Genomic DNA, 14624 nt, shown 5'->3' on the forward strand with positions numbered 1-14624 from the left:
CCTTTTTCTAACCAGTAGCTGAAGGCTACTAGAGTTCAAATACCTCTACAGTTGTACAGTTGTTTACAGGGCTCTTTAAGACATGACATATATAATGTATGAGGCTTTAGAACAACCAGCTGAATCAGAGATGATGGAGAACATGAAAGCAATACAGTAGTGTTCCTTCCTATAGCACTTTGTTAAGTGTGACAAGAGATAGGAGACTGAAGCCAAATAACATTGTAGTGGGAAACTGTTTTCCCAAGAGAATCCTAAAGAATGTAATGGTAAATATGATTTTTAAAATTATTGAGAGACTAAAAGTTCCTTAAAAGAAATCTGGAAAATGTTTTAGGCTATATTAATCTGTATGATCTAGGATATACTTAGATATCTGCCTTTGAAGTATCAATCCCCTTTGCAGTCAGTGAAGAAAATTACTGTAGGGGAGTTGGCTGGAAGGATTATTCACTCCTGGGTACATAGCAAATGTTATATATGTGCCTGAGACTTCCTAGCTTCAACATCTGAGTATTCTCTGCCTCCATGCAAGGAAACGTTCCCTGGGACAATAATACTCTTCAGATCCCTTGGTTTTGACCCTCAGGTGAGAAGCATCTTAAATGCAAGAAACACAGAAAATGTGAAAAGCTTCTTAAATTCAAACAAAAAAACTAAATCTTGAGAGCAGAAGTTCCTGCACAGGGTCATGACTCACATGATAAAATTAATTCCTGTATGCATCAGTTTCTCTGTATTGGATCTACACTGCTTTCAGTCTTCTTAAACCAAGTGCTAAATGTATGTCCATGGGGAGTTTTTCTCCAAGAAGAGCCCAGAGGCATTATAAGAATTGCATGAGAAAGGCACATGGTGTAATGAAAGCTTGGAGGAAGAGCATTCTCTCCAAGAAGAATTGTCACATCAGTGGTGCACAGTGGTTACCAAGAGCTTACATCCACTGTAAGTGGTATCAAGAGCTGCAGCAACTGAACAACAATACGAAGAAAATGAGCAATAAATCAATTTTTACTGCATGCCACTAAACAGACCTTGCTAGAAAAATATATGTTTATACTGCCTAATAAAAGGATGGATGGGAAGAGACAGAAACAAGGACAAGTACTCCCACATTTTCTGAAGAAATAAATGATTTTTAAAATTATTTTTGCCTTAGCCAATAGTGTTCTGACGAATAAAAAACTGGAATATTTTCTTGTATGTTTAGCACAGATGCAGCAAGTGCACAATATGCTCTTTGTTTACAGAGAGGAAGTACCCGCTCATATGAGAGACAAACCCACTTTGTACCTTTATGGAATGTGGCTGTGCTGGCTTCCCTGGGAAAACCACCCTGACCTCCCTATGGGACTCCTCACTGCTGTCACATCTCTTTCCTTTTTCATGCCCTACATCCTTCAGCCACCACTCTCTGTTTCACCTCTTTGGTTTGGTATGGGTTCCCAACTCACCCTCCTGTCTACACCATACTCTGATACAGATGTACACTATATTATACTACATTATATAGAAATTATATAATTGATGTAATATGTTCCCTGTTGAAAACGGAATAAAATGAACCCACAGGCTGAAATGAAGAGAGACAGTTAACACCTGTTGTAGTCAGATATAATGCTCTCTGATGCAGAGACTTCGCGACTAATAAGGACCATCTCATCCACAAATTCACATCCAAATTCACTGTATCAGCCTTCCCTTCTGTATCTAAGTGGTTGATATAGGCTGCCCTTAAGGCAATTATGGATAAACAGGCACCTCGTGTTCCTTGATCCCAAGGACTTCTAGATATGACTCACGCAAGAGGAATTTCATGGCAGAAGCATGAATGTCATTGCCTGGGAATGCAGTCTAGGCAACAAGCTAAAGGTAGCTGCTCAGCACCTCCTTGCTGATGCCCAGTAAGAATCCAACTGAGTCTCTGCAGTACCTATGTGGTGAAGTTTTCTCTTGTGATGGCACACTCTCTTCATGCTGTAATCCACTGTGGCGCATTGCTATAGCATAGTCAGCATTTCCCATCTGAAATATCTATGGGAAAAAAATGCCTTATGAAAGATACTTAAATATATTATGAAACATTTATGGACATCTTTCCACGGGTGTGGATAAGCATGCTCATTTAATCACATTTACTAAATGACACATTCAGGAAATAAGACCTCATTTATCAACTGACAACTTTCAGCTTCGATTATCCATGTGTCAGATGAGTTCCTAAATACAACATTTGCACAGCCTTCCCAGGGATCAAACACAGGATCAGAAAATCACTACCTAGTTATCATCAATAATCAGAGCCGATCCTAACTCAGCTGAGCACTGGGCTTCCCTTTAGACAACTTAGAGGATCTTTGTGTTAACTCCAGAAGCTAAATTCAAAGGACCAAGAGACAAAATTCAAGACAGTTTAGGAAACCAGCTATGATGTCAACATTTCAGAGATCTAAACCAGGTCAAGAGCAGTATACCTCATGCCCTGGACCACACTTTGCCCACTCTGCTCACCCACACTGCTGAGAGCGGTGCTCCCTGAGAACAGCCTTTGTACGTTGGGGTTTGGCTGCCATCAATTCCAGTTCCAATCAAAGCACCTCAGAAATGCGGCGTTTCCACCGTGCAGTGGGACTGCAGGAGTTCCCTGAATCTACCTGCACTTTTTCCTACTTCATTGCCACGAAGCACGAAGCACGATTTCTTATAACAGCCCGGCTTTGTTCTTATCCCCTTTTTCCATCTCCACCTTAGGAGTTTCTGACCTTACTAAACAAACTGACTTTTGCAGCCATCTTATTTAGACTTGTGTCTATGAGTGACCTGATACTGCACAGAACCAGCCCTCAGACCTGACAGCACTGCTCACATGCGGGAGGAAAGCCCAAGCTCTGAGGCAGCTGGAAGCAGCCCCGAGGCTGACATGTACCCTGAACACGGTGGCACCCCCAAGCCCAGAAACAACCCCAGAGCTGGGCTGCCCCTGCCAGAGCAGCAATTGTCCATGAGGATTTTGGACACTCTGTCTCCCCCACAGATGGGGCCACAACCCAGCACAGCCTGGATTGGCCCACATGGAGGAAGGTCTGGGAAGTCAACGGAGAGGAAGGAACCCTGTGGTTGAGGTATCTACCTCTGCCCACTTCAGGAAAAGCAGCAACAAATGAAGCCGACAAATGAATATGAGGTCACCCAGCTTTATGGTGTTGGCTGCTGGGGACCAGAGCCAGCAGTTGGGAATGGACGACGGCTTCTCCTACGCAGATCTTTGATGCTGGCTGTGGTGATGTTTGTTCCGAAGATGGACTCGGAAGTGTCTCGGTGTTTGGCATGGCTCCTGCTGATGGTCTCTTCAGAGCCGGCTGTGGGAATTTGAGGCCTAACGACCTACTGGGAGACGGCTTCGTGTGCGGGACCGTCTTTGCTGTCTGGGCTGTTGCCTGTCTTCAGGCAGCGAGGACTCCCTCGAGGGCATCTGCCTGTTGCCACGTTGTTCTCTGGGCCGGCTCTGTGTACTTGAGGCCCGATGGTGTAATGGGGAGCGGCTTCGCGTCCGGCCAGACTGCCGCCGCCTGGGACGCACAGTGTGAGCAGCTGCTGGGGACTCTGTGCAAGACCCCGACGCCCTCTGTCTGGTGGAGGCCTGCGAGCTGCTCTCAGCACCTGGGGCTGGTGTCCGTCTGTTCCTTTGGCGTCCTCGGCGCTGCCCAGAGGAATCCTGATCCTCTTGTGGAAGTGGGCAGAGCTCCGACTCGGGCTCACTGGGATGGCCACTGTGTCCAGGCAGCTGGGAACCGTGTGACGGGCCCAATGCTGCCTGGCTGGTGGATCCGGAGCTGATGTTCTCAGGCACTGAGGAGCTATGGGATGGCCTCAGTCCCTCCTGGCTGGCAGTGCTGGGGCCAGCGAGCTCCATGTTTGTGCTGGAGGCTGTAAGGGAAGGCAGGAAAGTCAGCAGGGTGAACCTGCAGCCCCAAGCTGGGACAGGCTCTCATCGCTCACAGAGCACAGAGACTCTGGCAAGGTCGCCCTGAGCTCCCAGTGCCAGCCCTTGCCTGGAACCAGCCCAGGGACACACAGCTGTTTGCATCTTACCAGTGCCCAGGCCAGCACAGCTGTCGCACTCCCAGCTGTCTGTGGTGTCATCCAAGGAGGAGCAGCGCCGGTGAGTGCCTTGAGCAGCACAGGAGTTGCACAGGATCAGCTGCCAGGGCCTGGGGAAGAAAAAGGGACTGTGGCTATGAGGACAAAGGGAACCAAGCCAGGGAGTGCCCAGCACATCTCTGGTGCTCAGTCCTCAGTGCTCAGTCAGGGGAAACCCCCCCCCAAGCTGTGTTGAGGCTGAGATCCTCTGTAGAGCCCCAGAGAACTGCTGAGGTAACTCACCCCACACTCTCTGCCTGCTCCCTTCCTCTTGGGTTAAGACACTTGCTGACATCACAGCGCCTGTGCCTCTCTCGCAGTGATGCATATGCATCATTGTCCTCCCATGATGGTGGTCTGCCGGAGAAAGGAGAGAAAGTGATGAGCCCCCAGTGCCCCTGGCATAAGGCAGATCCAGGAAATCCTTGCTCATTCACAATGAGCCCGCTTCCAGTTTTTCCACGAATCCCCAACCAGCGCTTTAGGACTGCAAAGGGCTAGGTCTGTGGAGACAGTCGCTGGGCAGGCCCAGTGCTCGAGCCCTAGTATCTGCCTAGTTGGCAGAAAGACACTCACTGGGATGTGATTTGTATCCCCAGGATGGTCATTTCATAGCAGAATTTTTTATTGTCTCTGCAGATGGGACACCGGAAACACATAATGCCAGCACACCTAGCCTGTCCCTGCAGGAGAAGCAGAAGCAGTGTAAGTGTGATCAGGGCCTTGTGCAGCTGAGCACCAGCCATGCCTGTAGCAGGAGTCCTCCTACCTGGATACAGCCCCGGTGGAACCAGGCATGTTTACACACTGGACAAACCATGGTGTGGTAAGACAAGGTGTCCCCCACAGGCTCAAAGCAGATGAGGCAGTTGATGTCCTGTGCTGGAACTGCTTCTCCTGCCTGCTGAGGGCGGTGCTCCCAGCAGTAGGACCTGAGGGAAAGTGGAAGAAGGGATGGGCACGGTGAGAAGTGCTGCGAGGAGGGCAGAGGATCAGGAAGCAGCCCCAGGCCTTGGCTCTGGCAGCCTGCTGGGAGGTGTCTCTGTGGATTTCTCACTGGCTTGCCTAATGCTGACAGCCTTACCTGCGTGGCCCATAGAACTGGGTAACACATTCCCCATCCATGGCGCAGGGCAGATGGAAGCTTCGTTCACAACCGCTCTCTGCGCAGCTGATGGCAGCCCCCCTCTCGCCACAAACAAAGCATTGCTGGAAAGAAAGAGCAGAGCAGAACCATCAGTGGCAGGCTCAGGGTCTCCGTGGCCGGCCTTGCTCCTCCGGACAGGGCACAGGATGTGGGCACTGCTGGGTCACACTCTACAAAGATGCTTGGTAGACAGGGCTCATATCCTACAGCAGGACTTTGTTCTGGAGCTGTTTGGAAGGGCCACGACTGCTCTCTTTGGGTCCAGACTAAGATGGTATGAACCTGTCTTGGCACAAAGCACCCCACTCCACTCAGGTCCTCACCTTCTGGTTTGCATATTTGCATGCACGTCTGATAGAAGCAAGGGGGAGGCGCACAGTTTCCCCTCGCGGGGATCCTTCTTCAAAACGGATGGTGGCAAATGTCTGTAGGAAAGAAAATGGCGGAATCTTATTAGGAGAGAAAGGAAAGGAGTATCCCTGGCAGGAATTTGGAAGGAGCCCATGGGGGAACTCACCAAGCAGAACTCATGGACGTGAATTCCACTGTCTGCAAATGTGCGCCCGCAGATGTTTGGGTCAACATCCACCCGGCCACACAGCACACATGCTGGAGAGGAGAGAACAAATGTGAGCTGCAGTGAGCACCTTGTGGGGCCAGGTGTCCCTGAGGACTATCCCCAGCGTTCTGCTCCATGCCTGCCATGCTGGCTGGAGGCAGGGTAGTAGAGGGGAAGGGGCCGCAGCAGGTCCAATGGTGCCAGCAGGCTGCCACAGCCCAAGCTGGAACCATTGCCAGGGAGCAGAGAGAACTTGCCCCATGGTGGCTGGGGAGTCCCTGCCTGCCCCTTCCTCCTCTCTCAGCCTCAGGCAGATCAACAGAACTGCTCTGCCCTGTGGCGGAAGCTGAAAGCAAGGATACTTTGCTCTCACCTGGCTCCCCTGAGTCAGGGGCCTTCCGTTTTCCACTGGACATAGTGCGTAACAACAGCGAGCACTAGGAGAGTTCTTGCTCTCTCTGCGCCTCACCAGGCCGCACTGGTGCTCGGCCTGAGCCCGGCAGCCTTTGCTCTGCTCCAAGCTTCACGCGTCACAATGGCCGCTTTGTGACACCCACTGTGACATCATAGTCACCACCTCACTGGGGGTGTGGGCATGAGTCCCCAGGCAAGAGAGAAATTCTGGCAGGCATCACAGACTGAGGTCCCAGTGCTGCCATGCAGCAGCGGAGAAGGATGGCTTGCTAGCACTGCTCCCCCGGCCTGAGCCAGGAGCAGAATTGTCCCTTGGCCAAGGCTGCAGCCCTGGAACCATGTTAGCATTTTTTGTCTGAGTCCAGTCTTGTTATTCTAGAGAGTCTAGTAAGCATTTGCAAGTCAACAGCATATTTGGTATCTAGCAAGTGTGGTGGGTGACTTTCTATGTGGTTTGATAGGTATAGGGTGGGTGGTTGGAATAGATGGCCTTAGTTGTCTTCTCCGGCCTTAGCGATTCTATGCGGATCTGTCACATGGAGTGTGAAGTTTTAGTAGAACAACCCACTATGTTCCTTGAGGCCAATTTTGCCTGTTGCAAAGGGTATTAGAAAGCCTTTTAGATCAAAAGTTCATGAGGAAGAAATAGTGTTTCACTGTAGGGTGAACGGAGTGATTGCTCCCCGCTGCTCTGCTCTGTGTTTTAAATGGGTCCTCCATGTAGTGTAAGTGGGATCCACAAGTAGATGATGTCCAGCTTAATGTGGCTTAGCTTGGAGAGGAGAAAGCTGTAGGGAAACGTTGCCGTGGCCTTGCAGTGCTTGAAGGGAGTCTTATGACTCCCAAGCAGTTTTATCTTTCCCTCTGAACAGAAAATGGAAATGGAATAGTGAAGTCTTCTGGGAGATGTAGTTCTTCTTTTCTGTGAAAAGTACCCTGGAACAGGCAACAATCCACAGAACTGGGGTGTTGACTCTTTAACTCCCAGTGCACTACATGATATCATGATGTGGAATACTGATAACAGAAATTGTAAAACCATGACATGGGTGAACATATTCTTCTGTCTTTTGCAGCATTTGTCTTCTAGTGTACAGAACTAAAGTTCATTTGTTGGATGTTGGATATTGTTTTACTGGTCTGGGACTCTAAGAAACGTAACCTCCCACTCCACTTCTAATATGACCATTATGGACTCCTTTGTGCTTCTCTTATGGCTACCAAGAATTTGTCTGTCTCCACATGTAATTTTTACTCTCAAGAATGCGTATGCGTGTTTCTCATCAGAGATGGAGGAGGAGTGTAACAAACACAACTTCTCAGAGAATTGATGGGTTTTTAGCAATCCATGGGAAGAAACCCCAGAAGTTAGCATGGAGTAGATTTCATGGATGTTTCCAGGCTGAAGGCCTGATTTCTAAGTTGCAGCGTTTATTGCATTAGCCTGGAACAGACTGCCCAGGGCTGTGGTGGAGTCACCATTCCTGGAGGTTTTCAAGAAAAGGGTAGATGGGACACTGAGGGACACGGTCTAGAGAAGTCATAGGCATGGCTTGACAGTTGGACTAGATGACCTTAGTAGTATTTTCCAATCTTAATGATTATATGATTCTATGATTTTCAATCCCAAGACCATTACCACCTCACTTTCTGCACACTCAAGTGTTTTTCTGGAAGGAAGCACCCTCACTAATCCAAAGGTGAAACCCAGCCAGGGGATCCAGCCTTCTTCTGAAAGATTTGCTGTATATGTGCACTTATATCATGCTCCTAACCCATATTTCTGCAGCTAAGATTGCACTGTAAATACAGATGGAGCCTTCTTGCAGGCTATTAGCTTAAAGTTAGGTAGCATTTGTTGTTTTAGAAATATCCTATGAAAAATATCCTATGAGAGAGGTCTCTTCTCAGGATGAGAGTCTGCAGCCTGAACTAAAGTAATATCTTTACTGAAGCTGTAAAAAATTCATTAAAGGAAGTAGAAACGATGTCTTAACGATAACATTTATAAAACATCAAGGATGGCTTGTGAAGGAACGTGTGGTTTTCAAGTGCTAATTGAAGAAAGGCTTGAAAGCGGTGCATATTTGCCAGGTTTTGGCAAATTAACATTTTATTTCAAGACTCTCTCAGTGAGCTATAGAACCCAGGGAAAAAATAATTAAGGCTCTCTCTGGTTCATGCTACATGAGTTTTGTGAATATTTAACATTTTGTCAGTTGGTTAAGTCCCCATTTCCTAACTGATTTTTTTCTCATAGTTACCCAGAAATCAGGCTCTGAGATGCAGCAAAACATCTGAAAGGGCTCATCCAAAACCACTGTCATGAAGAGAAAAAGACTTCATTTCCTCTGGGGAAATCTCAGACTTGTCAGGGATTCAGAAGAACTGTAAAGAACGAAATCGTATTTGATTCTTTTTTTCTTTATCCCTTTTTTTGTCTGGTCAGGACTCTGATCTTCCCAAAAGGGGAAAAGTATAAGAAACATCAGCAAGCACCTCTTAATCAGCATTATTCCTGGAAAAGGCATCTTGTTGCAAAGCTAAATCCACTGTTTCAATCCAAACCTCGGGCATTCTGCCCAGGCCACAATGGCCAAAAATTCAAATCTCCTCTCGAGCCTGAAGGCAGCTGGATATGGCCATCCTGTTTTTACACAGTATGTGTCCAAGCCACAAATCTGCACATAATGCGCTCCCAAAGTTCAGCCCTATGCCAGAAGGTACAGAGAAGTTGTACTTTAACTTTTCTTTTACTGTCTAAGAAGAAAGTTTCATTTTCAAGGAAGAGATTTCTCTGAAAAGCAGATTTGGAGTCTTTAATCCACTTCTTTGTGCTGGTATGACCTCACCTGGAGTACTGCAACCAGATGTGGAGTCCTCAGTACAGGAGAAATGTGGACCTATTGGAGCATGTTCAGGGGGACAAGTGTCAAAGGTCTTATTGAAGTCCAGATAGATGACATCAGTGACTCTTCCCTTGTTCACTGATGCAGTGACACCATCATAGAAGGCCACTAGGTCGATCAAGCAGGATTTGCCCTTGATGAAGTCAATCTGGTTCTCTCGTATCACCTCCCTGCCTTCCATGTGCCTTAGCATTGCTTCCATGATCTTCCCTGGCACAGAGGTGAGACTGACAGGTCAGTAGTTCCTGGGATCTTCCTTTTTACTCTTTTTAAAAATGGATATGATGTTTCCTTTTTTCCAGTCACCAGGGACTTTACCTGATTGCCACAACTTTTCAAATACCATAGAGAGTGGCTTGGCAACTGCATCAGCCAATTCCCTGAGGACTCTGGGATGTATCTCATCAGGACCCGTAGACTTGTGGATTTTCAGGCTTCCCAGGTGGTCATGATATTCACTTAAAGTGGGAGGGAACTTGCTTCCCCAATCTCCTCCTACCAAACAAAATGTTTGGGGGCTGTGTGGTGAGAAGTTGTCAGGGAAGACCATAATAAAAAAAAAAAAATTACCTACAGCCTTCTCCTTGTCTGTTGTTTCCAGCCTGCTTGTGTCACTCACTAGTGGAGAGTACAGCCTTCTGGACTTTTCTTTTCTGGTTGAGGTACCTGTAGAAGCCTTTCTTGCTCTTTCTGGCATCCCTAGCCAAGTTCAGTTCAAGATGGGCCTTGGCCTGACCCCATCCCTACACAGCCTAGCAGCTTCCTTACAGTCTTTCCACAGTACCTGTCCCTGTTTCCACTGTCTGTGCATTTTCTCCTTGCTCTTCAGTTTGACCAGCAGGTCCCAGTTCAGCCATGCTAGTCTCTTGCCTTCCTTTCCTGACTTGCTTCACCTTTGATGGAAAGCTCTTGTGCCCTGAAGAAACCCCCCTGAAAGGTCTACCAGCTCTGCTCTGCATCCTTGCTCATGAGGACAGTCCCAGGGAGTTTTGTTGACTAACTCTCTGAAGAGCTGGAAGTTAGCTTTCCTAAAGTTTAGCTTCTTAATTTTGCTCTTCACCTGTCTCATGTCTCTCTGGTGCATGAACTCAACCATAGTATGGTCACTACAGCCCAGGCAGCCTCCAATCTTGATATCACCAATCAGTTCATTTGCATGGGTGAGCAACAGGTCCAGTATTGCATTCTCCTTGGTGGAGTTGTCAATTACTTGACTCAGGAAGTTATTCTCAATGCATACCAGGAGCCTCCTGGATTGCCTCCAGCTCACTGTGCTACTCTTCCAGCAGATGGTGGTTGAAGTCCAGCATTAGATATGGAGGTTGGCAGTCTTGCTTGCAGCAGGGGGATTGGAGCTTGATGACCCCTGAGGTCCCTTCCAACCCAAGCCATTCTATGATTCAATGATATAAAATTCCCCAGCGGGATGAGCACTTGGAAATCTCACGTAGCTGGAGGGAGAAAGCCTCATCGACAGGGTCTCACTGATCTGGTAGCCTGTAGTAGACACTGATCACAAGGCTCCCTTTGCTGCCTCAGTCTCTAATTGTCACTCACTGGCTCTTGACTTGCTCATGATTGTTCTTTAGGGATAACTTCACAATTTATTCCTTTCCTGATGTAGATAGGAACACCCCTACCCCTCCTTCCTTGCCTGTTCCTTCTGAATATCTTGTAGCCATTGATAGCCATACTCCAGTTGTGGGAATCATCCCAACAGGTTTTGGTGATGATAGCTTTCAAGCAGCACAGTAGCTTCTAGTTCTTTCTGTTTGTTTCCCAAGCTGCATGCATTGGTGTAGAGGCACTTCATCTGGGCAGCTGATCTTGTTGCTTCCTTAAAGGATAACTCCTTAGTTCCTTCTAGCTGTTTTCCTCATTGCTTTCTCCTCATTGCCCCAGCAGTCACAGCCTCACTAACACAGAGTTTTGTATGTGCTGCAGTGTTGCCAATATCCCATAGAAAGAAACACTCTCAGGAAATCCAAAGCACAGCCTCTGGCTATGCTTATGTAGGTACTTGTACTCCAGATAGGTAATCTTTGGCTGTCCCATCTCATTTCAGTGGTAAAGTCAATTCAAAAAATCCCAGCCTCTCTGCAGTTCTCCACCCTCATCAGTTGCACTGTGTTTTAGAACTTTTTCTATATATATAATCAGCAAAATGGTCTGAATTAAAGGTACACCCCATCATGTTGGTAACTTAGGGACATTGTTCAGTGGGCATGCTGATAATGGGTTGATGGTGGGACTAAATGATCTTAGCAGTCTTTTCCAATCTTACTGATTCTATAATTCTATGAATTACTTGCAGAACTCCCAAGATAATGTACCAAGACTGTAGCAAAGCCAGTCACTAAAACAGGAGTTTCTGTCCACTCTTAATCATCAAATCATTCTCTAGTCAGGATGGAGTTCTACAAACAATATGTGAACTAATTGGTCTGGGATGGGCTTTTTACCCTACCAACAGAGTAGGAGAGTGATTTCTCAGCTGTTGAACTCTTTGTAGGACTAAGGAGCAGGGTCTGACCTCTAATTTCTTGCACTGGTAAAGATGAGCTACCTTGTCATCAATGAGGTCTGTAGGCACTGCAGGAATCTAGAGTGGTGTATAAACCATCATCCCTGTAGGGATGTAGGATGATATAGGATGTCAAGAGGGCCCATCCTGATGTAGGATGACCATTTCTGTAGGGATAGTGGGACCTATAGGAGGTTCCTTTACATTTGCCTCCTACTACAGAAGAAGGAATGGCCTTGCAGGATGAAGGAGATGTCCACTAATGGACTGATTTGCACAGCTGAGGTGTTTTAAGGGAGAGGAGAGAGGAAGGGAGGCTGAGACATGCCTCTTCCTGCATATCCACACAGCCTGACACAGCCCTGGAAGCCCTAGCTGCCTGCCTCACTGGCTCACGTGGCCAGATATGAGCTGAGCAAACACTGTCTGAGAGCCCCAGCTCCAAGCCAAACATGGCATGCAAATAAAAGCACAGGCCCTGTAGAGTATGAAGTTATTCCCATTCATTCAGAGCTGGAAACTGAATATCTCATGATAATGTAGCTAAGGTGGTTACTAAAAATATAGTTATTATCCTGACAACTGCTCCTCAGAGTATAAAGCAATACAAAGTCTTGGTTGTTATTAAAATTGGTGCTGGCCACTTGCTTATGAACATAACCTAGAAGTGAATGTTAAATACGTCAGATCTTTTAAAAACAATTAGAAAGAAAAAAAAAAGGAGATAATTTGGCAAGAATAAGGACCAGTTACTCTTTAATCAGCAGTGATCCATTCTGATGGCAGCATGAATGAAACCTGTTTGAAGTATCAGTTAAAGAAAATTTTCTCAAGGGCTCTTGTTTTCAGAAACAATTCCTCTATCAGATGAGAAATAAATTCAAATAAAAAATGTACGTGTCATTCTGAAAAGGGCAGATCTCTGCATCCTCCTCCCATTCATGTCACAGTAACTATCTGCAGACATTCCTTATCCTCTGCATTACACTGGGGACTTGGGGATACAAAACACCTTAAAGGGCAAGTGACTGGAAGAAACCAATGTTGTGTTGCTGTAAAAATTAGCAAACGTTCACATGACTTTTCTGACGCACAGGACTGCCACTGAATGCTTGTCATCACAGAATCATAAAATCATAGAATCATTTGAGTTGGAAGGGACCTTTGACAGTCTCTGTTCACGTAGATGTCCATGTTCATTGCAGAAGAATTTGTCTAGTTGATCTTCATTTGGTCCATTCCCCTGCAATGAACAGGGACATCTACAGCTAGAGACAGAGAGGACTCACTTCATCTCAGAGATGACCAGAATAGATCAGAGGAATGTGTCCTCCAAGAGGCTATTTTCCTCCACTGACTATAACAGGAGACAGAAGACATCTCAACTAAAGATAAGTGAGACGGATCCCACCCAACAGCAGCTGCTACAAAGCAAAGCTTGGTTTTTTCAACCAGTGATTGTACAGCACTGCTGTAAAGACATCCAAGGCCATGGCAACTTTTCAAAAATGTAACAGACCTAAAAAAAAGAAATAATAAAAAAATAAATAAAAGAGGCATGAGACATGGAAACGAACACTATTTCCTGCATTCTAATTTCCTTCTCAGCTCAGTGCAAGGAGAAGCAGATGCAAATCAGATGGGGCACTTGGCCCAGAACCAAGTATCCCACCTGATCCTGAGCCAGCAGCTCCCCAGAGCTCCGTGCCCTTGAAATGAGGAAGCCCTGCAACACTCAGCCTTATCCTGAAGTGTTTGGGAATTAGAGCCCAAAACACAGCGAAGACTGCAGCGTGTTAGCCAGTGCCACGTTGCATACTGAGGATTTTGGCCAGCTGTGCATGAGACAAGGTGACAGTTGTCAGTAGGTATTGCAATGGACTGGAAAACTCCCAGTGCTCCAAGACTTTACCTTTTTTTTTTTTTTTTTTTTTTTATTTTTTTTTAGTTTAAACAAAAGTAGTTTACTTGTCTTTTTACAAGACAGAGGAGAAAAAAAAAAAAAAACACATTGTCTTCAAGGAATATGGAGAACCTTTTTCAGGAGATGATAGATGATAAGAACCCAAAGTCAAGAAGAAAATGAATGGGTTCTCAGTAACCATAGGGTAAAATAGAGCAGGAGCACTGAGAAACAGAAAATAATAAGAATAATAATAAAGACCTTAATTTAGTTCAACACCATCCACCTATTTTATGCATTTTTAAATCTGGCGGTCCAAAACACTTAACTGATCCATGCTGCTAAGTTCTCCTTTTGTTGATGCTGCTCATCACTGCTGTGGCTGTAGATGTGTTCAGTCCATGTGTTATGCTCACGAGCATGGAAATGGCAATGGAAGATGCCCTGGCAGAGTCATAAATTGGTTTGGGTTGGAAGGAACCTCAAAGATTATCTAGTTCCAACCCCCCTGCCGTGAGTAGAGTTGCCAACCACTAGATTACACACCAGTGCAGGCTGCCGAGGGCCCCATCCAACCTGGCTTTGAACACATCCGGGGAAAACTTTTCTGGACAGCCTGTACCACCATTTCTTTTATATTCCAATTGTCACTTCCTTGGTCAAGGTTGGTTTTCATTGAGCAAGGAAATGTTCTTCCTTGCTGTGGTGTTTTCACTTTGATGGGCAGCTATGTCTTGGAGAACAAGGTTTCAATGCAAGTAACAATTGTTTAGCAGAATGAACATTTTTATTACGATAGTCCCCCTTCTTCCTCTTTCTTCATTTTTATTGCTGAGTATAACACCCTACAGTATGGAATACTTCTTTGGTGGGTTTAGGTCAGCTGCCCTGGCCTTACTTCATAGCCCCTCCTGCACAGGTTTCTTCAGGCTCTGGCATACCTCAGATTTACCTCATTTCATCTTTTGACACATTCTTATCCTGTTCTGTCTCTGCTCTACTCTTTATAAACCAATTTTACTTGCCAG

At 46.3% G+C, this 14624-nt stretch overlaps 1 protein-coding gene across 1 annotated transcript; it reads right to left on the reverse strand.

Annotated features, from left to right (window-relative positions):
* Positions 1-2115: 2115 nt before the first annotated feature.
* LOC104912032 (PHD finger protein 7-like) lies at positions 2116-6345 on the reverse strand. The gene is made up of 9 exons (XM_031552711.1): positions 6220-6345; positions 5805-5896; positions 5611-5712; positions 5225-5349; positions 4910-5072; positions 4717-4823; positions 4384-4497; positions 4093-4211; positions 2116-3927 (listed from the first exon to the last, which is right to left on the reverse strand). Exons 1-9 carry the CDS (start codon positions 6260-6262, stop codon positions 3377-3379), a joined length of 1416 nt encoding a protein of 471 aa, XP_031408571.1. The 5' UTR covers positions 6263-6345; the 3' UTR covers positions 2116-3376.
* Positions 6346-14624: the final 8279 nt, after the last annotated feature.

Source organism: Meleagris gallopavo, chromosome 1 (assembly GCF_000146605.3).
Source record: "Meleagris gallopavo isolate NT-WF06-2002-E0010 breed Aviagen turkey brand Nicholas breeding stock chromosome 1, Turkey_5.1, whole genome shotgun sequence".
NCBI lineage: Eukaryota > Metazoa > Chordata > Aves > Galliformes > Phasianidae > Meleagris > Meleagris gallopavo.